The sequence below is a fragment of the Lygodium microphyllum genome, chromosome 25, assembly GCF_053477565.2.
Source record: "Lygodium microphyllum isolate KBCC chromosome 25, Lygodium_microphyllum_v1.1.10, whole genome shotgun sequence".
Classification (NCBI taxonomy): domain Eukaryota; kingdom Viridiplantae; phylum Streptophyta; class Polypodiopsida; order Schizaeales; family Lygodiaceae; genus Lygodium; species Lygodium microphyllum.
In genome coordinates, this window is record NC_141159.1 from 27725378 (window position 1) to 27752863 (window position 27486).

General features: G+C 39.7%; 1 protein-coding gene and 1 pseudogene across 1 annotated transcript; both read right to left on the bottom strand.

The window, feature by feature from the left end:
• Nucleotides 1-11523: 11523 nt before the first annotated feature.
• Nucleotides 11524-25626, bottom strand: LOC148014005 (glucan endo-1,3-beta-glucosidase, acidic isoform-like; annotated as a pseudogene).
• Nucleotides 25427-27433, bottom strand: LOC148014006 (glucan endo-1,3-beta-glucosidase-like). The gene is made up of 2 exons (XM_087666481.1): nucleotides 26896-27433; nucleotides 25427-25763 (listed from the first exon to the last, which is right to left on the bottom strand). Exons 1-2 carry the CDS (start codon nucleotides 27005-27007, stop codon nucleotides 25642-25644), a joined length of 234 nt encoding a protein of 77 aa, XP_087522607.1. The 5' UTR covers nucleotides 27008-27433; the 3' UTR covers nucleotides 25427-25641.
• Nucleotides 27434-27486: the final 53 nt, after the last annotated feature.

A 27486-nucleotide genomic window follows, 5' to 3' on the forward strand; every position in this document is an offset into this window, starting at 1 on the left:
GATAATAGGAAGTCCACTTCCGGCTATGTATTCACATATGTTGGAGGTGTTGTTTCTTGGATGTCCACGGTACAGAAATGCATGGCCCTTTCTACTACACAGAGCCCGAGTATGTTGCAGCCACTGAGGCTTGCAAGGAGGCCATTTGGTTGGGTCATTTGGTTACTGACCTTGGTATTGATGCTATCCCTGCACTGCATTCGGATTCTATGAGTGCTATTCAGTTAGCCAAGAATCTGGTCTTGCATGCGAAGACGAAACACATTGAGGTGAGGTATCACTTCATACGTGGGGTCGTTGAGGACAAGTATATTGATCTTGTTAAGATCTCAACTGACCAAAATCCTACAGATCTGCTCATGAAAAGCCTCTCTACAAAGTGCTTTGTCTTCCTCAGGAGGTTGATGGGCATGGGATGAGATGATGTCTTTCCTCATCCTGTTGTATATGTGTACATGTTGTACTGTTTTTTCTCTTTTGCTTTTCACTCCTTACTAGGGCAGATTCTCCTTTAAGTGGGAGGTTGTTGGGGGTAAAGGCGCCTCCGCCTAGCTGCTTGTGTATTACTACACTGACAGTCACCACCACTGCACACTGCAGATGGCGGGTGCCGGTGGTCACCATCACTTTATTCTTTATTCTTTTAGTGACAGTTTGAATAAAGGAAGGCCCGGTCACACATTGTGATTGTTGGAGTTCCCATTTCTTGTCTCTCTCTTTCTTGCTCTTGCTCTCCCACCATAGCTCTCGAGTCCAAGCTTCGATCCTTCTCACCTCATGCTCCTACACAACCAGTTGGACAACCTGCAATAGCAATAGTTGATACACATGGCCAGGGTGTTGGACAAGATGCTAGACATGCAACAGAGCCTGCAGTGAGACAGTCTACTAGAGCTAGACATCCACCTGATAGATTTGAGCCCACGATGCATTATTTCTTGGTTACAGATGCAGGAGAGCCTCTCACCTATGATCAAGCTATGTGCAGGGGTGATAGTCACTCTTGGTGGGAGAGGGCTATGCAGTCTGAGATGGACTCCTTGCATAAGAATATGACTTGGGATTTGGTTGCATTGCCTCAAGGCAAGAAGGCTTTGCCGTGAAAATAGGTGTACAAGATGAAAAGTACCCCCTGAAACCCCAAGACTTCTTATAAGGCAAGACTTGTTGCTAAGGGTTTTTAACAGAAGCATGGAGTTGAATTTGATGAAGTCTTTTCTCATGTGATCAAGATGACCACCCTACGCTTGGTTTTGGCCTTAGTCGCACAGCTTGACTTGGACATATATCAAATGGATGTCAAGACTACATTCTTGCATGGGGATTTGCATGATGAGATATACATGGAGCAGCCTAAGGGCTTTGCAGAACCTGGCAGGGAGCACCTAGTGTGTAAGTTAAAGAAAAGTCTTTATGGCTTGAAGCAAGCACCTGGGGAATGGTATCATAAGTTTGATGCCTTTTTGCAGTCACTGAGCTATAGCAGGAGTGCTATAAATCCATGTCTTTATACAAAGAACGCCCGTGATGACTCATTGCTTATTTTGGTACTCTATGTGGATGATATGCTGATAGCAAGGAAAGCTCATGATGAGCTGGATGCTCTTAAATCTCAGCTAAAAAAGAGCTTTGAGATGAAGGATTTGGGACATGCCTCTCACATTCTTAGTATGCGCATTAAGCGCGACAGGCATCAGGGACTACTTTACCTCTCATAGAGGGAGTACATTCATAAACTCCTTGAGTATTTTCACATGCAAGACGTAAAGCCTATTGGTTGTCCATTACCTTCTTATGTGAACGTCTCACAGGCCGATTGTCCATAGACAGATGAGTAGAGGGCCGAGATGGCCAAGATCCCTTATGCATCAGCCGTGGGCACTTCGATGTATGCCATTATAGCCAGTTGTCCAGATATTTCCTTTGCAGTTGGTGTTGTGGCATGCTATATGGCAACTCCTGGCAAGAAACATTGGGATGTCATGAAGGGTATCATGCGATACCTAAAGGGCACAGCAGATATGTGTATTTGCTATAATAGCTAGGATACAAGAGTTTTGGGCTACATAGACTTCGATTATGTAGGACATGCAGATAGGAGGAAGTCCACTTCCAGCTATGTATTCACCTATGCTGGAGGTGCTAGGGGTAAAGGCACCTCTATCTAGCCACCCGTGTATTACTACACTAACAGTACCCACCACTACACACTGCAGGTGGTGGGCATGCGTCACCGTCACTTTATTCTTTATTCTTTTAGTGACAGTTTGAATAAAGAAAGGCGTAGTCACACATTGTGACTGTTGAAGTTCCCATTTGCTCTCTCTCTCTCTCTTTCTTGCTCTTGCTCTCCCACCATAGCTCTTCCAAGCAAGGTTTGATCCTTCTCACCTTTCAATTCTTGCCACTATTGAAGAATTGGAGATCTTAATTACCAAAGCTACTTTCTACAAGAAGGGCATTCCTCTCAATGGCAAAAACATGTCACTATCTCCATGCGGGCTATACGTGATATACTGATCCCACTATCTTTTGAAGCCACAGAAAGTTGGATCACTATAGCCAATTGTTTTCCACAAAACTAAAAAGCAAAGTAGAAATAGAGGGAATGACCATGTATGGGAGATTTGGCCTTCGTTTAAGAATTTCCAAACATCATCAAGTGGAAGATTGTGAAGAAGCTTCAAGAGTCATGGTTAATATAAGTTCACAAGAATAAGAAGGAAAAGAATTGGAATTTATCCATGGATGCTCAATAGCAAGATACATGGGATGCTTGGTGCACTGATAACCAAATGTTTAAGAGCCTTATATTCATACTATTTAAGGAAGAACCTCGCAGATGATATCTGCTCTCTAAACGAGATGCACAAAAGAATGAAGAAATATGAGGAAGCAAGATTCAACATATTGGAATCCAAGATAACTACCCAAGATATTGGACCAAAGCCTAGAGAGTTCGGTCCTAATTTCAGCCCAATGAGGTTTCCCTCTTAAAGTTACAAAGGATGATAGTCTAGCAGTGGCCAGAGATTAAAAGTGGAGTGTTACCAATGTGGAGAAAAAGACGTATCTCACCAAGTTTTCCATAGTAGACGGTCCATGGACTACAAGCACTTATGCAGTCAATGTAAGGGAGAAGGTCACATTGCAAAATATTATCCTAGATATGAGCTCTTGTGAAAGCCAACACCACTAATAATCAAGAATCTACCTTCAACTTGGTGGAATTAAAAGTTGCCACAATAACTTGTGCCAAGAAGAGAGATCCAAATTTCTAAAAGAGAACGTTCCCTCAGCCAAAACTATGAAGTTCAATCTTTCAAAAGAGAGGCAGAATAGTATAAAACAAAACAGTCAACTGCCACCAGAGGATACAAAGAGAGTTACAGAATCAAAACTAGAGATCCAAGAGATAGAGGATGCAAAATGACCCCCAGTAATAGAATATGTTCAAGTGTTGCCACTTCTAGAAGAAAGAGGAAAGATAAAAGATGAAAGTGGGTATTGCCCCGTTCCCTAGCCGTCTGGAGAAGCCTGTGGATCCCATCAGAGAGTATGACTTGGTCAAAGACATAGACATATTTAAAACAAACCTAACATTTTGATAGTTGCTAATGTTATCCCCCAGCTACTACTAAAAGAAATTTAAAAGCATATTGATAAGAAGATGTGGCCTAAGGATTGCTCCCACTATTGCCATTAAGTCCAATAAAGCCCTAGATCTTATGAAAGAAGTGGATACGGCTAACACATTCCTAGATCTCGACACCCCAAAGATTGGCATTTGGATTTAATGATGTTTTATTGCAAATGCATTGATTGATGGAGGCTCATCAGTAAACATAATGACGGATGTGATAATGAAGGATTTAGGCCTACAAGGCATGCGGCCTACATAGTGACTTATTAGACTAGCAGACCAAAGAAAAATTAACCAAGAGCATGAACAAATTGGTTCAAAGGAATCCTGACCCTAGGAAAAGGATCAAACAAGGTGGTAGTAAAGTTATATGGCTCGCAAAAAGGTAATGGATCCACCTCCATCGAAGTCTTAACAAATTTTTCCAAGGGAAGAAAACAGAGGCATGGTCCCTGACATGGGCACTATAGAACAACTCGCAAAAGAAGTAAAGTTATTGTCTATGGGTGAATACCTACTGCCTAAATTGAAAATGAATTCTAAAATTACCTCTAACATTGAGATAGAGGCATGGATATACTATTCTCCTTGTTACATGGCTACATGAAGAGAGCCAAAGGCAGAAGCAGAGACAGAGATAGAGGTAGAAGTAGAGCTAGAGGCAGAAGTAGAAGCAAAAGTAGAAGCAGAAGTAGAAGATACAATAGAGAGTTTTTTTTTCTCCTATAGAGCCCCTACAGAGGTAAAGCCTGAGTTTGAAGAGGATGATGATGAAAGTCAAGATACAGACATGGAAGAATCTATCTAGCCTGAAGAGGATACTAATTAGGAGGAGCTCCCAAAAGCTTTTCACGCTAAAGATCCCATGTTGTGGGATAGAATGACTCTAATACCCTTTAACCTAGTAAATGAATCACATCATATGCAAAACCTCTTTAAGAAATGGATTAAGAAAAATAAGCCCTCTTTTAGTAGTGGATCTTATCACCCTAATTTACCCTTCTCAAGAGAGGATGACGACAATGCACCTTGCCAACAAACACCAGTTTTATAGCCCAAAAAAACTTAGATGGTTCATGTTATGTGACATTCCTAGAGGCATCCTCAAAAGATAAGTCTTCAAGTCAAGAGATAATGAACTCTCTTGTAAAAGTTGAAACATCCATGATACCATTTTAGCATTCCAAGGAGCTAGCCAAGTCCCCATGGAAAGATGAAGTCGCTTCTAGCAAAGCATCAGATGAGGATGCCACTCCCTTGAAGTAGTCAAATCTATGCCAAAAAACAATCGATAGGACCTTCATTCGCAAAGTGGAAGGGGAAAAGCAATTAACTTTTGTGGATACATATGGTATTGAACATCACTTGAAGGTGAGTACTAGACAATGTCTAGTAAAAATTGAGTTTATTAGAAAGATAGGAAAAGTTGAAGGCCGCCTTGAATTTACTCCTTCTCTTGTTTTTTAGGTGTTTTTGTAATGACGATGTAAAGCATTGGAGATGTATTGAGGAAGCCAACCAAGCTAAGTTTGGAAACCCCACAGGTACATGAAGCAATATATGCTTCATTAGGTAGATCCACCATGGAGACACCACCCAAAGTGGTTTGAGGAAATATTTTTATTATTCATAAATATGAACTCAATCACACGTGACATGTATAAGCTATTGTGGTATGCAAAGAATAATGCAGAACCAAATTGGGCATGCAAGTTGTACAATGTGGTAATGGAAGAAAGTTATGTACTCACAATACCAAGATGGAGCAAAAGAGCAAGATTGGCCTGATGTTCGCAACTTTGTATGCCCATTTTCTTAATGTATGCCCAAATATTAAGAGTTCTTTGTTGGATAAGTCAAAGGTTATTTTGCATAATGCTTCTAATTAGAAACTTAAGAACATTCATGGTTTGCCTCTAAATGCATATTATAAGTTGTGCACAAGGTCAATGTAGGATGAATGCTTGGGTCATGAAGGAGATGATGCACGAAAGTAGCTTACTTGTTTTAATATGAGTCTTGAAGCTCATAATGCTTCTCATGAGGATTTGGATAGCTCTATGCATTTGGATTTCATAGAGTGGCTAAACATGGAACCTAAATAGGTTGAAAAACAAGGTGTGTTAATTCTTGGAATGCAGACAAAAGTTGGCTTTTCGAAGGCAAAGTTGGATGCTACCATGCTAAGAAGGATAAGTTTATGGATGTTTTGACAACTGTGCCTAAAGGGGGAAAAGACATCTATTTCATATGCCTAGTAGTTTGGATGTAACATGTAGATGGGTTGATGGTCTTCACACATTTCTTATTGATTTGTAGATAAGTGGGGTAGTCAAACTAGATGTGGTCCAAATTGTGCCACAACAACTCAATGAAGAAAGGGTAAAAAGGGATGCATTGCTTATCGATATGGAAAATATGCAAGAAGTTCATAATACTAAAATTAATGCTCTCAAAATACAAGTTGATGAATATGGATCCATGCTTCAAAAATGCAAGGTATCCTCAAGTGTCTTTGAATAATGGATGAGTAATGTGCAATATAATTTTCAATAGGAAATTCAATTGGTGGCTTAGGACAATGCTCACTTAAGGGCAGATAGAGTTTTATTGGATGCTAGGATTGAACCATTGGTACATTAGAGAAGTAGATATTGATGCTTAATATATGTTCTATATTAGATATGAATCAAAAGTTTTATTGGATGCTTAAATATGTTCTATATTAGATATTGATGAGGTATTGATGGATATCAATCAGCAAGTAAAGATAAGGGATCTTATTCCTTAAAAAATAAATGATATGGATGGTGCACCATTGGTTGCTCATGAGGTACATGTAGATGAACAGCCTCATACATGTTTGATTTCTGATTCTCATGGTGTTCATGAGCATTCTAGCTCATGAAATGCTTGGATAATGATTGTTTAGTTCATCATCACATATGTGTACCTTTGGTTTTGATGGCTATCTTTAGAGTGGGTTACACAAGTGCATTAGAGGGTTATGAATATCCTACTAGAGAGGCTATGTCCATGATTTCTCTGGGTGGCTCACATTCAAATGCAAGGCTTTGGGTGAGGTATAACTATATCTCTCTATATTTGTCCAAATTTTGGATAAGTTATTCGAGTAAGGGTTTGGCTCTTGGCTATAGTGAACCACTGGGCTATGCCAAGTGTTAGCCAAGGTTTGACACATCATAGTATTTTGTAATAGCCTTAGTCTTTACTTTAGTTTATGTAGTATTTCATGTAAATGGACTTAAAAGATCATGTGATTTGTAGTTTAGGAAATTTTGATCATGGATGGCCTAAAAGGGCACTATGCTTCTTCTATCTTTATAATCATGTTGTTATAAAGGATGAGATTTTGATGATGGAATACAGCCATAATAGATTGTGCCCTAATTTTTTCTTATCTCAATGCTTCACTTTAGTAATATCCTCACTTTATTTGTTTCCTACTATCATCATAGTCATTATGTAGTATTTCCTTATGATTCTACGGTGTTCTCTTTGATTTCTATGCTGATTTCTTGAATAAGAATGGTTGTTTACCATAATGCTTGCATGAGTTTACTATATTTCCTCATACAACAATGCAATCTTGTTATACATTCTGCATAGAGTCAAGGTTGTAACACACATCTATAGCAAGCCTCTTAGCAATAATGGCCTCTGACAATGCATGTTCATAAGCAAAGTATTTGAAGTCGAAGAAACGACCATGTATTTTCTCTATGAGAGATGAAGTATGGAAAGAGCATGGATCTATTGATTCAATGGACACCTTTTTCTTGCACCACAAAAGCAGAAGTATGGATGTGAGAAATGAATAAACTCTAGAGGCCGTCTAAGAAGTAGCCAAAGCTTACTTAGTTTCTTTCTTTGAAGATACATCTCTTTGTGTAATCTACGCCAAGGGTGTAGCCATTATGCATGGGGATATGAAAATCATTGGGTCTGTAAGGGATGAATGGAACTAAAGTCATTTTTCTATACATGTGATACTATTTATTAATACTATTAAAAGTTCTCTATAAAATAGCACAAAAATTTGGGATCGGTAATAATCTCTATCCAAGGTGTGAGAAAGAGGTAGAAACAATTCCTCATATGTTTTTGAACTACCAAGAAAACACTAATATACTAACACTTTGCAAGTTTTAGTTTTCCCCTTTCACCCAAGAACAATATCCTAGAAGGAACTTTTGTTATAGAAAATGTGTCGAATTCCTCCCCCTATATGGAATTGCCTAAGAAGTATTTATATCCTGAATGTTTGGATCTATAGGAGCAAGGTGAAAAAGTCAATGGGTTATTATTAATCTATTACGTATTTCTAATTCTAATCCTTGGATGCATGTTAAGTTAGTGGAGGTGAAGAGAGAACAAGATCACAACCAGAGAGAAGAAGAAGAAGGAAACAAATGGAGATAAAGATGATGAAGAAAACTAGGAATTTAAGAAGTTTCAAGCCCACCAAGAGAGAAGGTGTATATGGAGAGAAGGGAAGCCTTTTCGAAAAAATTCTTTGCTTCTCCACGCATAGAAATCTTCAGTAGTCTACACCAAAGAGCTATACTTAGCTAATGTGGAAATAAAGCTTTTTTCACTCCTATATGTAGAACCTCGATGATAAGTTATATAACGTCTAAGACTATGCTAGATACGCCCAAGGTTAGATATTATTTTAAAAGAAGGTTCGAGATATATAAATGTATTTTTATTTAATACAACTTAGCATTTCCATGAGCATTGAGGCTTGGTATGGATAGACAAGCTATTATTATGCCACTTCGTCCTTTATGCAACATCAACATGTTTGATAAGGTGAAAGCTATGGAGACTCCTAAGTCATGAGTCGTGAGGATTCAAAATACAATAAAGAAATTGTTGGCTTTTGGAATGTTTATAAATATGGGACTTTTACAACTCAAATTTGTGGCATTTCCTGAGTAGGTGGAAAATTCAAATTTTGGTTCGAAGTTTGAATATGATAAAAGCAGCCAAAATTGATCATTATTTCAATGACTATTGTCAATTTTTAGTTGTTGAATTAACCATATTGTTTTATGATCAATTAGTGCAATCATATAGCTAGACCAGCTTGATTTGAAGACGGGATCATTATGATGCCAAAATGACTGATTCAATGACCCTAATGTCGATTGGATTGATGGGTAGTTATATATCTCCAATTAATGATGATGTTTAATTATCAAATAGTGGTTATGCAATGATATAAGTAACATTTTAGTTTGAATTATATGATTTTGAGAGGTTGAACAAGTGATTCAAAATACTGTAATGTGCCCAAAATGGGAGAGAGAGAGAGCAATTTGAGTTTCCCTCAACTGTGAGTGGGTGGTTTTACTTATAGTGATAGAACCAATTGCATCTAAGGGGTCCACACCAAGAACACCATACATGTCACCTCTCTTAAGGGAAAAAATATAGATGTCTTTTTTACTTTGAACTTGGACACAATTTCGACTTGATCACTTCCAATGCCTCATGTGGGGGAAAGGCCATTGCATTGTATGAGCTCAAATTACTCAATTTGGGGTCTGAAACAACTTGAACACAGCTGAAAGGGTCTAAAACATGCTGAATTTAGATGTGTGGAAAAATATGGTGCCTAATCCATTTGCAAAAATCACTTCTAAGCATGGCAAGCATCCTAAGGTTGGAAATATACTAGGTCGTTATCCCAATACATTTGACAATTTGAAGTAGACTTCATGAGCTTGTAGTGGCTAGATCTCAATGACATTATTATTTTGTCACACATCATTCCCAAGAAGTGGATTAGTGTAAGTATTGGGCTTTTATTCATGCATCAACAATGCATTTGCTTGAAAATGACGGTGGCATGATGCTTACTGATTTTTACTTTACTTCTTTCATTAGTAGCATTTCTAGTTGCTCAAAAGTTTCATTTCCTATTTGTGAGTTAGCTATCTTAGGTATAGGATAATTGTAATGTTTGCTATAGGATTTGGAACATTTCTTGTGACTAGAAAGATGATAGGGCAAGGCTTTGATAGCATGTTATATTCCTTTTTTGCATCATAGAAATTCATGGAAGAAAATATGTGTGTTTTAGAGTAGATGGGGTCTTTTGGACAGCGGGCAGTCTTGTACAAAGATTTAGAACTCTGATACAAAGAAGAAAAAACCTTGTAAAGTCGTGCTCTTCCTTTTATATTACCTTCAAGACAATCTAGCAAAGTGAGTGTTTGGACTCAAAGAGGTGATTCATCTTCATGCGCTCGTACTGTTTCACCCACAGAATTCAAAGGGTTCCTACCATTTTTACATCTTGATGCAAGTGTCCTCTATTCTCCTATAATCTCAAAGAGTGTGCTTGGGAAGTAAGAAAGAATTCTTATATAATTGGTGACATACTAGGTCATTGGATGAGCTACACCAAATGGAAGAGGGTTCTTGGCAACATCACACTTTATTAAGTTTTCCAGCTCAGTTAATGTTCTTTGTGCATTGACAATTGGAGACAAGCAAGAATTTATTGATGTTGTATGTAGCTTCTATAAAAACATGGTGCAAGCATGGGGTAAAAGTTCTATAACTCGTTGCATCCTTTTCAATCTGATTCAGAGAATCTAATGCCTTGTTGCTCCATAGCAATGAGTTTGCTAAGGGCTTGTATACTTTGGGACGTATGCATTACTATTGTGACTAGCACATCTTCATGATTTTCATTCTTTTGGGCAAGAAAAGAAACTTCAACTATGCTTGGCAACATTAGCCAATGAAGCAATAAGAAAGGAGAAATCCTACAATAGAACTAGCATCGGACTTTAAGAATATGACCAAGGTAGAGAGCATGAATAGAAAAGCATAGCAGTAGTGGGTGAGCAAACATGCACACTGATAGTGAGGATATAGAGGAATCCCATCCAAAAGTGCAACGAGATGGAGATGGCTACCGCAAAATAGGTCTACTATAGCAAAAGGAGGGTTTGCTATTTTGTCTTCCTTGGACAAGCATGGAGAAAAGAGGTATTTACAAACTATGGCATCTCGAGCTCAAGGATTCATGGGTGGGTTGAGTAAGAGAGGGAGCTACTGATTTAGACTATTTTGTGTCTCGAAGATGAACCATGCCATGGTTTTAGAGAGAACAGAAGAAGTCAAGAATTGAGGAGTGAAAATATTTGCAAAAGGCATGTCCGTTCTGCTTAGGTGCACACACTGGCGAACATATATTAATAACTCTTTTGCATGTTATCTTTCAATGATTTATCATTAGCTAGTTGAAAGATATATCACCTTCAGTCATATAGGTGTGCAAGTGTGCCCAAGTGATTATTATCTTAAGAGTGACGAACAAGTTTTATGTATGTCCACCTTTTGCATTGCAAATCTAGTTTTGACATGTCAAACACACACTCCTACATGAAGTGCATGTTTGGAAATGTTTGATGAGCCCTCCCTAATGTGCTTGGCCAAAATGGTAGAGAGAGAGAGAGAGAGAGAGAGAGAGAGGAACCAAATTACCTTGGGAGTGGGTGGTTGTACTTATAGTAATAGCAAGAGTTGCATCTAACAAGTCCAAACCAAGAACACCATACACATCACAATGCAAGATGATTGTTAGATTGATACAGCCTATGATAATACAACCCGATCAAACTCTAATAATGACAGTCGATCATCCAACTAGAGGAGGCAATAGGCCTAAATGGCTAACTCAATATGGTCCTTACAATTATTATGATTGGATTGATCTAGATGGTGATAATACAATATGATTATTGGATTGATACAGCAGGTGTCAATACCTTATTCTTATTATGATTGGATAGATACACGAGCTCGTGTTAAGACAACTCCCAATCTCGATAATGATGTTAGCCGATGGTAAAGTCATAGACCTTGGTTCGATCAGGATTAAAGAGGCCAAAGTGGCGCTCATACTCGGCACCAGTCTTCTTATCCTCATTGAAGAGAGCAAAGATGTAGGCCTAGAGTGGGGGACTGGGTCTCTTGGGGGTGCCCTGGTGCGCTATGAGGTTGCCAATGTAGGTCTTCGCATTCTCCACGGTTGCAACGGTGTCCCCCACGGAGGGCCACCCACTCTCTGTCACCATTATGCTTATATCGCCATACCCGCCTAAGGCCTCCATGGCGCTCACGAGCGCGTCCACCCACGCATCGAATAGACTTTTGTACTGCAGCCCATTGTCTTGCATTGTGGTGCTGCCTGGATTACCCAATGCATATCCAAGGTCTATATCACTGCTCCCTATGTAGGCTAGAAAGGGGTACACATTTGCCATGAATGGGGCCCCATTCGCCCTTGAGAACTGCAGAATAGATGCCATATCTGCCTGCACCGAGCCTCCGAATTGCCCCTGCGATGGAGGGTACGACACGCTCACCACATCGAACGAGTGCGTGGTCGAGACCTTGATGCTCCCTTGTAGGCCTGCAGATGCCAGGGCCTGATTTATGTTGTTCATGGCTGGTAGCAGGTACTGGGAGTTGTCTAGGCTCCCTGTCAGGACCTCATTGCCCGCTGAGATGTACTTGATGATGGAGGAATATGGCACAATCCTGCCTTGCACCCATTGGGTTGCCGTGTCCTGGCTTGCTGCAAGGCCCTGCAGCTCTGGGTTGGTTGCCTGCACAATCAGGCTGATGCCATTGCTTGAGTCCATGAAGGCTTGAAGGACCTGCGATTCTATGTCATAGATCATCACATCCTTGAAGCCATTGGATTGTAGAAGTGTCACCACTTGTTGGGGCGAGGGAAGGTTGTCACCCATCCCACCGTGGGCAGTCTTATGTATGCCATGATAGCCACTCGTCCAGATATTGCCTTTGTAGTTGGTGTTGTGGCATGCTATATGGATACACCTGGCAAGAAGCATTGGGATATCGTGAAGGGTATCATGAGGTACCTGAAGGGCACTATAGATATGGGCATATGATATGGCAGCCAGGATACAAGAGTCATGGGGTACACTGACTCTAATTATCCAAGACATGCAGATAGTAGGAAGTCCACTTCCGGCTATGTATTCACATATGCTAGAGGTGTTGTTTCTTGGATGTCCAGGGTATAGAAATGCATGACCCTTTCTACTACATAGAGGCCGAGTATGTTGCAGCACTGAGGCTTGCAAGGAGGCCATTTGGTTGGGTCGCTTTTGCTGAGATTGGTATTGATGCTATCCATGCACTGCATTCGGATTCTATGAGTGCTATTCAGTTAGCCAAGAATCTGGTCTTCCATGCGAAGATGAAACACATTGAGGTGAGGTATCACTTCATACGTGGGGTCGTTGAGGACAAGTCTATTGATCTTGTCAAGATCTCCACTGACCAGAATCCTACAGATCTTCTCATGAAAAGCCTCTCTACAGAGCCCTTTGCCTTCCTCAAGAGGTTCATGGGCGTGGGATAAGATGATGAATTTCCTCATCCTGTTGTACATGTGTACATGTTGTACTGTCTTTTCTCTTTTGCTTTTCACTCCTCACTAGGGCAGATTCTCCTTTAAGTGGGAGGTTGTTGGGGGTAAAGCCGCGTCCGCCTAGCCGCCTGTGTATTACTACACTAACAGTCACCACCACTGCACACTGCAGGTGGCGGGTGCCCATCACCATCACTTTATTCTTTATTCTTTTAGTGACAGTTTGAATAAAGGAAGGCCCGGTTACACATTGTGATTGTTGGAGTTCCCATTTCTTGTCTCTCTCTTTCTTGCTCTTGCTCTCCCGCCATAGCTCTCGAGTCCAAGCTTCGATCCTTCTCGCCTTATGCTCCTACACAACCAGTTGGACAACCTGCAGTAGCAACAGTTGATACACATGGCCAGGGTGTTCGACAAGATGCTAGACATGCAACAGAGCCTGCAGTGAGACAGTCTACTAGAGCTAGACATCCACCTGATAGATTTGAGCACACGATGCATTATGTCTTGGTTATAGATGCAGGAGAGCCTCTCACCTATGATCAGGCTATGCGCAGGGGTGATAGTCACTCCTGGTGGGAAAGGGCTATACGCAGGGGTGATAGTCACCCCTAGTGGGAGAGGGCTATGCAGTCTGAGATGGACTCCTTGCATAAGAATATGACTTGGAATTTGGTTGCATTGCCTCAGGGCAAGAAGGCTTTGCCGTGAAAATGGGTGTACAAGCTGAAAAGTACCCCTAGAAACCCCAAGACATCTTATAAGGCAAGACTTGTTGCTAAGGGTTTTAAACAGAAGCATGGAGTTGACTTTGATGAAGTATTTTCTCATGTGATCATGATGACCACCCTACGCTTGGTTTTGGCCTTAGTCGCACAGCTTGACTTGGACATGTATCAAATGGATGTCAAGACTACATTCTTGCATGGGGATTTGCATGATGAGATATACATGGAGCAGCCTAAGGGCTTTGCATAACCTAGCAGGGAGCACCTAGTGTGCAAGTTGAAGAAAAGTCTTTATGGCTTGAAGCAAGCTCCTGGGGAATGGTATCATAAGTTTGATGCCTTTTTTCAGTCACAGGGCTATAGCAGGAGTGCTATAAATCCATGTCTTTATACAAAGAACGTCCGTGATGGCTCATTGCTTATTTTGGTACTCTATGTGGATGATATGCTGATAGCAAGGAAAGCTCATGCTGAGCTGGATGCTCTTAAATCTTAGCTGAAGAAGAGCTTTGAGATGAAGGATTTGGGACATGCCTCTCACATTCTTAGTATGTGCATTAAGCACGACAGGCATCAGGGACTACTTTACCTCTCATAGAGGGAGTACATTCATAAAGTCCTTGAGTATTTTCACATGCAAGACGTAAACCCTATTGGCTATCTATTACCTTCTTATGTGAATGTCTCACAGGCCGATTGTCCACAGACAGATGAGCAGAGGACCGAGATGGCCAAGATCCCATATGCATCAGCCGTGGGCAGTTTGATATATGCCATGATAGCCACTTGTCTAGATATTGCCTTTGCAGTTGGTGTTGTGGCACGCTATATGGCTACTCATGGCAAGAAACATTGGGATGTCGTGAAGGGTATCATGCGATACCTGAAGGGCACAATAGATATGTGTATTTGCTATGGCAGCTAGGATATAAGAGTTTTGGGCTACACAGACTCCGATAATGTAGGACATGCAGATAGGAGGAAGTCCACTTCCGACTATGTATTCACGTATGCTGGAGGTGCTGGGGGTAAAGGCACCTCTATCTAGTTGCCCATGTATTACTATACTAATAGTACCCGCCACTACACATTGTAGGTGGCGGGCGCGCGTCACCGTCACTTTATTCTTTATTCTTTTAGTGACAGTTTGAATAAAGGAAGGCGTAGTCTTACATTGTGACTATTGAAGTTCCCATTTGCTCTCTCTCTCTCTTTCTTGCTCTTGCTCTCCCGCCATAGCTCTTCCAAGCAAGCTTCAATCCTTCTCACCTTTCAAATATTTCCACTATTAAAGAATTGGAGATCTTAATTACCAAAGCCACTTTCTACAAGAAGGGCATTCCTCTCAATGGCAAAAGCATGTCACTATCTAGATGCCGGTTATACGTGATATACTGGTCCCACTATCTTTTGAAGCCACGGAAAGTTGGATCACTATAGCCAATTGTTTCCCACAAAACTAAAAAGCAAAGTAGAAATAGAGGGAATGACCATCTATGGGAGATTTGGCCTTCGTTTAAGAATTTCCAAACATCATCAAGTGGAAGATTGTGAAGAAGCTTCAGGAGTCCTGGTCAATATAAGTTCACAAGAATAAGAAGGAAAAGAGTTGGAATTTATCTATGGATGCTCAATAGCAAAATACATGGGATGCTTGGTGCACTGATAACCAAATGTTTAAGAGCCTTATATTCATACTATTTAAGGAAGAACCTCGCAGATGATATCTGCTCTCTAAAGGAGATACACAAAAGAAGGAAGAAATATGAGGAAGCAAGATTCAACATATTGGAATCCAAGATAACTATCCAAGATATTGGACCAAAGCCTAGAGAGTTCGGGCCTAATTTCAGCCCAATGAGGTTTCCTTCTTAAAGTTACAAAGGATGATAGTCTAGCCGTGGCTAGAGATTAAAAGTAGAGTGTTACCAATATGGAGAGGTGGTCCATGGACTACAAGCACTTATGCAGTCAATGTAAGGGAGAAGGTCACATTGCAAAATATTATCCTAGAAATGAGCTCTTGTGAAAGCCAACACCACTGATAATCAAGAACCTACCTTCAACTTGGTGGAGTTAAAACTTGCCACAATAACTTGTGCCAAGAGAGAGATCCACAATTCTAAAAGAGAACGTTCACTCAGCCAAAACTATGAAGTTCAATCTTTCAAAAGAGAGGCAGAATAGTATAGAACAAAACAGTCGACTGCCACGAGAGGATACAAAGAGAGTTATAGAATCAAAACTAGAGATCCAAGAGATAGAGGATGCAAAATGACCTCCAGTAATAGAAGATGTTCAAGTGTTGCCACTTCTAGAAGAAAGAGGAAAGATGAAAGATGAAAGTGGGTGTTGCCCCGTTCCCTAGCCGGCTGGAGAAGCCTGTGGATCCCATCAGAGAGTATGACTTGGTCAAAGACATAGACATCTTCAAACCAAACCTAACATTCTAACAGTTGCTAATGTTATCCCCCAGCTACTACTAAAAGAAATTTAAAAGCATATTGACAAGAACATGTGGCCTAAGGATTGCTCCCACTATTGCCATTAAGTCCAATAAAGCCCTAAAGCTTATGAAAGAAGCGGATGCGGCTAACACATTATCTCGACACCCCAAAGATTGGCATTTGGATTTAATGATGTTTTATTGCAAATGCATTGATTGATGGAGGCTCATCAGTAAACATCATGACGGATGTGTGATAATGAAGGATTTAGGCCTACAAGGCATGTGACCTACATAGTGACTTATTAGACTAGCAGACCAAAGAAAAATTAACCAAGAGCATGAACACATTGGTTCAAAGGAATCCTAACCCTAGGAAAAGGATCCAACAAGGTGGTAGTAAAGTTATATGGCTCGCAAAAAGGTAATGGATCCACCTCCATCAAAGTCTTAACAAACTCCTCCAAGGGAAGAAAATAGAGGCATGGTTCCTGACATGGGCACTATAGAACAACTCCCAAAAGAAGTAAAGTTATTGTCGATGGGTGAATACCTAATGCCCAAATTAAAAATGAATTCCAAAATTACCTCTAACATTGAGATAGAGGCATGGATATACTATTCTCCTTGTTACATGGCTACAGCAAGAGAGCCAAAGGCAGAAGCAGAGACAGAGGTAGAGGTAGAAATAGAGCTAGAGGCAGAAGTAGAAGCAAAAGTAGAAGCAGAAGTAGAAGATACAATAGAGAGTTTTTTTTTCTCCTATACAGCCCCTATAGAGGTAAAGCCTAAGTTTGAAGAGGATGATAATGAAAGTCAAGATACATATAATGAAAGTGACATGGAAGAATCTATCTAGCCTGAAGAGGATACTAATTAGGAGGAACTCCCAAAAGCTTTTGAAGCTGAAGATCCCATGTTGTGGGATAGAATGACTCTAATACCCTTTAACCTAGTAAATGAATCACATCATATGCAAAACCTCTTTAAGAAATGGATTAGAAAAATAAGCCCTCTTTTAGTAGTGGATCTTGTCACCCTAATTTACCCTTCTCAAGAGAGGATGACGACAATGCACCTTGCCAACAAACACGAGTTTTATAGCCCAAAAAAACTTAGATGGTTCATGTTATGTGACATTCCTAGAGGCATCCTCAAAGGATGAGTCTTCACGTCAAGAGATAATGAACTCTCTTGTAAAACTTGAAACATCCATGATACCATTTCAGCATTCCAAGGAGCTAGCCAAGTCCCCATGGAAAGATGATGTCGCTTCTAGCAAAGCATCAGATGAGGATGCCACTCCCTTGAAGTAGTCAAATCTATGCCAAAAAATAGTCCGTAGGACCTTCATTCGCAAAGTGGAAGGGGAAAAGCAATTAACTTTTGTGGATACATATGGTACTGAACATCACTTGAAGGTGAGTACTAGTCAATGTCTAGTTGGGGAAGATGATGATGATCCTATGTGGTTGAATAAACCCCCTAATGCTATGCCATGTAGAAGAGATGTGTCAACACCAAAATTGCCCAACAAAGTGTCACAAGGAGAAGGTGAGAAACCCACACTATTTATGTATTCTCTTTTGCATTTGGATACCAACAATGCCAATATAAGAGGATGGCTTTCACAAACTAGACTCTTGAAGTTTGTGAGTTGCCATGGGGGAAAACAACTTTCATGCTAATATGAAAATTGAGTTTATTAGAAAGATAGGCAAAGTTGAAGGCCGCCTTGAATTTACTCCTTCTCTTGTTTTTGAGGTGTTTTTGTAATGACGATGTAAAGCATTGGAGATGTATTGAGGAAGCCAACCAAGCTAAGTTTGGAAACCCCACAGGTACATGAAGCAATATATGCTTCATTAGGTAGATCCACCATGGAGACACCACCCAAAGTGGTTTGAGGAAATATTTTTATTATTCATAAATATGAACTCAATCACACGTGACATGTATAAGCTATTGTGGTATGCAAAGAATAATGCAGAACCAAATTGGGCATGCAAGTTGTACAATGTGGTAATGGAAGAAAGTTATGTACTCACAATACCAAGATGGAGCAAAAGAGCAAGATTGGCCTGATGTTCGCAACTTTGTATGCCCATTTTCTTAATGTATGCCCAAATATTAAGAGTTCTTTATTGGATAAGTCAAAGGTTATTATGCATAATCCTTCTAAGAAACTTAAGAACATTGATGGTTTGTCTCTCAATGCATATTATAAGTTGTGACAAGGTCAATGTAGGATGAATGTTTGGGTCATGAAGGAGATGATGCACAAAAGTAGCTTACTTGTTTTAATATGAGTCTTGAAGCTCATAATGCTTCTCATGAGGATTTGGATAGCTCTATGCATTTGGATTTCATAGAGTGGCTAAACATGGAACCTAAATAGGTTGAAAAACAAGGTGTGTTGATTCTTGGAATGCAAAAAAAAGTTCGCTTTTCCAAGGCAAAGTTGGATGCTACCATGCTAAGAAGGATAAGTTTATGGATGTTTTGACAAGTGTCCTTAAAGGGGGGAAAGCCATCTATTTCATATGCCTAGTAGTTTGGATGCAACATGTAGATGGGTTGATGGTCTTCACACATTTCTTGTTGATTTGTAGATAAGTGGGGTAGTCAAACTAGATGTGGTCCAAATTGTGCCACAACAACTCAATGAAGAAAGGGTAAAAAGGGATGCATTGCTTATGGATATGAAAAATATGAAAGAAGTGCATAAGACTAAAATTAACGCTCTCAAAATACAAGTTGATGAATATGGATCCATGCTTCAAAAATGCAAGGTATCCTCAAGTGTCTTTGAATAATGGATGAGTAATGTGCAATATAATTTTCAATAGGAAATTCAATTGGTGGCTTAGGACAATGCTCACTTAAGGGCAGATAGAGTTTTATTGGATGCTAGGATTGAATCATTGGTACATTAGAGAAGTGGATATTGATGCTTAATATATGTTCTATATTAGATATGAATCAAAAGTTTTATTGGATGCTTAAATATGTTATATATTAGATATTGATCAGGTATTGATGGATATCAATCAACAAGTAAAGATAAGGGATCTTACTCCTTAAAAAATAAATGATATGGATGGTGCACCATTGGTTGCTCATGAGGTACATGTAGATGAGCAGCCTCATACGTGTTTGGTTTCTGATTCTCATGGTGTTCATGAGCATTCTAGCTCATGAAATGCTTGGATAATTATTGTTTAGTTCATCATCACATATGTATACCTTTGGTTTTGATGGCTATTTTTAGAGTGGGTTACACAAGTGCATTAGAGGGTTATGAATATCCTACTAGAGAGGCTATGTCCATGATTTCTCTGGGTGGCTCACATTCAAGTGCAAGGCTTTGGGTGAGGTATAACTATATCTCTCTATATTTGTCCAAATTTTGGATAAGTTATTCGAGTAAGGGTTTGGCTCTTGGCTATAGTGAACCACTGGACTATGCCAAGTGTTAGCCAAGGTTTGACACATCATATTTAACTATGAGATTAGTATTTTGTAATAGCCTTAGTCTTTACTTTAGTTTATGTAGTCTTTCATGTAAATGGACTTAAAAGATCATGTGATTTGTAGTTTAGGAAATTTTGATCATGCGTGGCCTAAAAGGGCATTATGCTTCTTCTATCTTGATAATCATGTTGTTATAAAGGATGAGATTTTGATGATGGAATACAGCCATAATAGATTGTGCCCTAATTTTTCCTTATCTCAATGCTTCACTTTAGTAATATCCTCACTTTATTTGTTTCCTACTATTGTCATAGTCATTATGTAGTATTTCCTTATGATTCTACGGTGTTCTCTTTGATTTCTATGCTGATTTCTTGAATAAGAATGGTGGTTTACCGTAATGCTTGTAGGAGTTTACTATATTTCCTCATACAACAATGCAATCATGTTATGCATTCTGCATAGAGTTAGGGTTCTAACACACATCTATAGCAAGCCTCTTAGCAATAATGGCCTCCGACAATGCATGTTCATAAGCAAAGTATTTGAAGTAGAAGAAACGACCATGTATTTTCTCTATGAGAGATGAAGTATGGAAAGCGCATGGATCTATTGATTCAATGGACACCTTTTGCTTGCACCACAAGATCAGAAGTATGGATGAGAGAAATGAATAAACTCTAGAGGCCGTCTAAGAAGTAGCCAAAGCTTACTTAGTTTCTTTCTTCGAAGATACATCTCTTTGTGTAATCTATGCCAGGGGTGTAGCCACTATGCATGGGGATATGAAAATCCTTGGGTCTGTAAGGGATGAATGGAACTAAAGTCATTTTTCTAGACATGTAATACTATTTATTAATACTTATACAATAAATATTCTTTTTCAATACACTTGCTATGGTTTGGTCATCATTGCATGATAGTGGTTTAATTATGTATGAATCCTAGTATCATTTTGCCCTATGAGCTATTTAATACCATGGTATCAATCAATGTGTTATTATCAATGCCAATGATGATTGAGCATAGTTAGTTTTATAATGGCCAAGGGCTATGGAACACGGGGATGCAAAAGGAGCTAAACGATAGGGGATATGTGATGGTAGTCAATAATTTGTCTAATCAATAAGCTCAAAACTAGGTGGAAACTAAACTAGAATCACAAACAATGGTCTATTAATTTCAACTGATATGAAGCAATAGTATCCAACCTAAAGCATCCTACCTTTTGCAAATAGTATAAGAAGGTCTCTATAAAATAGCACAAAAATTTGGGATCGGTAATAATCTCTATCCAAGGTGTGAGAAAGAGGTAGAAACAATTCCTCATATGTTTTTGAACTACCAAGAAAACACTAATATACTAACACTTTGCAAGTTTTAATTTTCCCCTTTCACCCAAGAACAATATCCTAGAAGGAACTTTTGTTATAGGAAATGTGTCGAATTCCTCCCCCTATATGGAATTGGCTAAGAAGTATTTATATCCTGAATGTTTGGATCTATAAGAGCAATGTGACAAAAGTCAATGGGTTATTATTAATCTATTACATATTTTTAATTCTAAGCTTTTGATGCATGTTAAGTTAGTGGAGGTGAAGAGAGAACAAGATCACAACGAAAGAGAAGAAGATGAAGAAGGAAACAAAGGGAGATCAAGATGATGAAGAAAACTAGGAATTTAAGAAGTTTCAAGCCCACCAAGAGAGAAGGTGTATATGGAGAGAAGGGAAGCCTTTTCGAAAAAAGTCTTTGCTTCTCCACACATAGAAATCTTCAATAGTCTACACCAAAGAGCTATACTTAGCTAATGTGGAAATAAATATTTTTTTACTCCTATATGTAGAGCCTCGATGATAAGTTATATAAGGTCTAAGACTATGCTAGATACGGCCAAGGTTAGATATTCTTTTAAAAGAAGGTTTGAGATATATAAATGTATTTTTATTTAATACAACTTAGCATTTCCATGAGCATTGAGACTTGGTATTGATAGACAAGCTATTATTATGCCACTTAGTCCTTTATGCAACATCAACGTGTTTGATAAGGTGAAAGCTATGGAGACTCCTAAGTCATGAGTCATGAGGATCCAAAATACAATAAAGAAATTGTTGGCTTTTGGAATTCTTATAAATATGGGACTTTTACAGCTCCAATTTGTGGCATTTCCTAAGTAGGTGGAAAATTCAAATTTTGGTTCGAAGTTTGAATATGATAAAAGCAGCCAAAATTGATCATTATTTCAATGACTATTGTCAATTTTTAGTTGTTGAATTAACCATATTGTTTTATGATCAATTAGTGCAATCATATAGCTAGACCAGCTTGATTTGAAGAGGGGTCATTATGATGCCAAAATGGCTGATTCAATGACCCTAATGTTGATTGCATTGATGGGTAGTTATATACCTCCAATTAATGATGATGTTTAATTATCAAATAGTGGTTATGCAATGATATAAGTAACATTTTAGTTTGAATTATATGATTTTGAGAGGTTGAACAAGTGATTCAAAATACTGTAATGTGCACAAAATGGGAGAGAGAGAGAGAGAGAGAGAGAGAGAGAGAGAGCAATTTGAGTTTCCCTCAACTGTGAGTGGGTGGTTTTACTTATAGTGATAGAACCAATTGCATCTAAGGGGTCCACACCAAGAACACCATACATGTCACCTCTCCTCTTAAGGGAAAAAAGATGGATGTCTTTTTTACTTTGAACTTGGACACAATTTCGACTTGATCACTTCCAATGCCTCATGTGGGGGAAAGGCCATTACATTGTATGATCTCAAATTACTCAACTTGGGGTCTGAAACAACTTGAACACGACTGAAAGGGTCCAACAACATGCTGAATTTAGATGTGTGGCAAAATATGGTGCCTAATCCATTTGCACAAATCACTTCTAAGCATGGCAAGCATCCCAAGGTTGGAAATATACTAGGTCGCTATCCCAATATATTTGACAATTTGAAGTAGACTTCATGAGCTTGTAGTGGCTAGATCTCAATGACATTATTATTTTGTCACACATCATTCCCAAGAAGTGGATTAGTGTAAGTATTTGCTTGAAAATGAAGGTGGCATGATGCTTACTGATTTTTACTTTACTTCTTTCATTAGTAGCATTTCTAGTTGCTCAAAAGTTTCATTTCCTGTTTGTGAGTTATCTATCTTAGATATAGGATAATTGTAATATTTGCTATAGGATTTGGAACATTTTTTGTGACTAGAAAGATAATAGGGCAAGGCTCTAATAGCATGTTATATTCCTTTTTTGCATCATAGAAATTCATGGAAGAAAATATGTGTGTTTTAGAGTAGATGGGGTCTTTTGGACAGCGTGCAGCCTTGTACACAGATTTAGAACTCTAATACAAAGAAGAAAAAACCTTGTAAAGTCGTGCTCTTCCTTTTATGTTACCTTCAAGTCAATCTGGCAAAGTGAGTGTTTGGACTGGAAGAGGTGATTCAGCTTCAAGCGCCCGTATTTTTTCACCCACAGAATTCAAAGGGTTCCTACCATTTTTACATCTTGATGCAAGTGTCCTCTATTCTCCTATAATCTCAAAGAGTGTGCTTGGGAAGTAAGAAAGCATTCTTATATAATTGGTGACATACTAGGTCATTGGATGAGCTACACCAAATGGAAGAGGGTTCTTGGCAACATCACACTTTATTAAGTTTTCCAGCTCAGTTAATGTTCTTTGTGCATTGACAATTGGAGACAATCAAGAATTTATTGATGTTGTATGTAGCTTCTATAAAAACATGGTGCAAGCATGGGGTAAAAGTTCTATAATTCGTTGCATCCTTTTCAATCCGATTCAGGGCATCTAATGCCTTGTTGCTCCATAGCAATGAGTTTGCTAAGGGCTTGTAGACTTTGGGACATGTATGCATTACTATTGTGACTAGCACATCTTCAAGATTTTCATTCTTTTGGGCAAGAAAAGAAACTTCAATCTATGCTTGGAAACATTCATGCTTGGGACGTAGCCAATGAAGCAATAAGAAAGGAGAAAGCCTACAATAGAACTAGCATCGGACTTTAAGAATATGACCAAGGTAGAGAGCATGAATAGAAAAGCATAGCAGCAGTGGGTGAGCAAACATGCACACTGATAGTGAGGATATAGAGGAATCCCATCCAAAAGTGCAACAAGATGGAGATGGCTACCGCAAAATAGGTCTACTATAGCAAAAGGAGGGTTTGCCATTTTGTCTTCCTTGGACAAGCATGGAGAAAATTGTATTTACAAACTATGGCATCTCGAGCTCAAGGTTTCATGGGTGGGTTGAGTAAGAGAGGGAGCTATCGATTTACCATGCCATGGTTTTAGAGAGAACAGAAGATGGCAAGAATCAAGGAGTGAAAATATTTGCAAAAAGCATGTCCGTTCTCCTTAGGTGCACACACTGGCGAACATATATTAATAACTCTTTTTCATGTTATCTTTCAATGATTTATCATTAGCTAGTTGAAAGATATATCACCTTCAGTCATATAGGTGTGCAAGTGTGCCCAAGTGATTATTATCTTAAGAGTGACGAACAAGTTTTATGTATGTCCACCTTTTGCATTGCAAATCTAGTTTTGACATGTCAGACACACACTCCTACATGAAGTGCGTGTTTGGAAATGTTTGATGAACCCTCCCTAATGTGCCCAAAATGGTAGAGAGAGAGAGAGAGAGAGAGAGAGAGGAACCAAATTACCTTGGGAGTGGGTGGTTGTACTTATAGTAATAGCAAGAGTTGCATCTAACAAGTCCAAACCAAGAACACCATACACATCACAATGCAAGATGATTATTAGATCGATACAGCCTATGATAATACAACCCAATCAAACTCTAATAATGACAGTCGATCATCCAACTAGAGGAGGCAAGAGGCCTAAATGGCTAACTCAATATGGTCCTTACAATTATGATGATTGGATTGATCTAGATGGTGATAATACAATATGATTATTGGATTAATACAACATGAGTCAATACCTTATTCTTATTATGATTGGATAGATACACGAGCTCGTGTTAAGACAACTCCCAATCTCGATAATGATGTTAGCCGATGGTAAAGTCATAGACCTTGGTTTGATCAGGATTAAAGAGGCCAAAGTGGCGCTCATACTCGGTGCCAGTCTTCTGATCCTCATTGAAGAGAGCAAAGATGTAGGCCTGGAGTGGGGGACTAGGTCTCTTGGGGGTGCCCTGGTGGGCTATGAGGTTGCCAATGTAGGTCTTCGCATTCTCCACGGTTGCAGCGGCGTCCCCCGTGGAGGGCCACCCACTCTATATCACCATTATGCTTATATCGCCATACCCGCCTAAGGCCGCCATGGTTCTCACGAGCGCGTCCACCTGCGCATCGAATAGACTTTTGTACTGCAGCCCATTGTCTTGCACTGTGGTGCTTCCTGGATTACCCAATGCATATCCCAGTTCTATATCACTACTCCCTATGTAGGCTAGAAAGGGGTACACATTTGCCATGAATGGCGCCCCATTCACCCTCAAGAACTGCAGAATAGATGCCATATCTGCCTGCACCGAGCCTCCGAATTGCCCCTGCGATGGAGGGTACGACACGCTCACCACACCGAACGAGTGCGTGGTCGAGACCTTGATGCTCCCTTGTAGGCCTGCAGATGCCAGGGCCTGATTTATGTTGTTCATGGCTGGCAGCAAAGGTACTGGGAGTTGCTTGGGCTCCCTGTCAGGACCTCATTGCCCACTGAGATGTACTTGATGATGGAGAAATATGGCACAATCCTGCCTTGCACCCATTGGGTTGCCGTGTCCTAGCTTGCTGCAAGGCCCTGCAGCTCTGGGTTGGTTGCCTGCACAATCAGACTGATGCCATTGCCTGAGTCCATGAAGGCTTGAAGGACCTACGAGTCTGTGTCATAGATCATCACATCCTTGAAGCCATTGGATTGTAGAAGTGTCACCACTTGTTGGGGCGAGGGAAGGTTGTCACGCATCCCACCATACGCCACTCCTACCGCAGATGCTGATCAATTCAAGGACATCAAGTACACACATTGAATTAGCCTAGGAGGTTGCTTGCAGTACGTAGGAAGACATGTGATTGCAAGTGTTCCATATCTTCCAATCATATAAAGCAAATTTGAATAACTAAAACTACAACAGTAGTTGTGACACGAACAATGTTTACGGTTAGTACTGTGACACCAATTACACACATCCAGAACTAGAATGATTCATTGAAAAGGACTAGGCTCTCTTTGAAATTCTCCAAGGAAATGAGAATAGGCAAGATGCACAAATTTTGGCATGATTCCAATCACCATACAAGCTACGAGCCATCATCATCTTAATGTGGATCATATTCGACATGGATTACAACTCACAAAGGATGATTTATTTTTAGTATTGTATAGTGACTTATAACATGGGATAACATCTAAAATGTACCGCAAAGGAAGAATAGTATTGCATAGTGACTTATATGGGTATCATCAAAAATGGGCCACAAAGGAAGAAGAATTATCTAAGCAGACGAAATTCTGCGAGTAGGACGAAATTAAAGTATACAACCTCACGTATATTCCAATATTGTGCATGCTTTTGGGACATGAACAGAAGCTCAGGCCTGATTGAAACTTGCCAGATGAGCTGATCAGAGCTGCGTGTAATCAATTGAGAAATCTGTTGACTTATTCTTGAATGACAATATCATGGAGTTTAGGTCTGTAGAGGCATGCAAAAGATCAATAATGCCCTTACATTGATCCTCAAATCCGAGAGCACAGTACTTAATAATATAGGATTCAGGATCTTAATATAAAGAGGGAAAAGGAATTCATGGTAACCAACTGGCCTCAAGTCTGTTAGGTTTCAGGACATTTCCAACAGAATGAGTACAGAGTGATCAATGTATTCAAGCAATTGGTTTGACGTTGGGTTTCATGCCATACCCAACATAATCAGAGAGTGATCAATATATTGGAGCAATTGGGTGCAAAAGTTCCTGATGCGGGAGGGAGATGGAGGGGAAAAAATTTTATAGTAATTAATCATGATAAGCAAGAATGATCTAGCAGACAACTATTTCGATTTAAGTTCAAGAAACATTAATATCAGCGGCCACGAATGATGTCAAAAAGGAAAACGGAAGGCACCTTGATCAGCTACGTTTAGGCACACGGCCAGCAGCAACATCATGGCATTAACAAATTGCCATACTGCAGTGATCCTGGAGCCGTTCTCCTGCTTCGCCTGCATATTCATCATGGTCTCGAGTGCAGCCAATTAAGGATTAGTACAGCGTTGATGATCAGGGCTTTATTTGAGGGAATAAGAATCAACTAGGCAATGTCTGGCTGATATAATTAGTTTCTGTGCTAAGTCTGCTGTGCGCAAGAAACAAGAGCTGGTAAGCAAGCCAATGGCAAAACGTCGAATCAGCTATCGATAATTGATTGGTCGATGATCTATAGAGCAATTAGGGCACGCCGGTGGTGATCTGAGGGGCTGCTAAGAAGCTAGTAAGGCGGCGAAGGCTGCAGACACATCAAGTACTCAAATAAAGACTGAGTAAGCCATACTCTGTGTTACAGGGTGGCCGAGGTATGGTTATGGCTGCTGATGATACTAGCTGCGTTACACTCATTTATATATACAAGCTGGGGCCGGGTTCGCAGTGTCGAATCGCCCCGCCCTTCCCATGTTAAGCAGTAAAATCCCTTAAGAAGGATTCAAAAGGTCTTCAA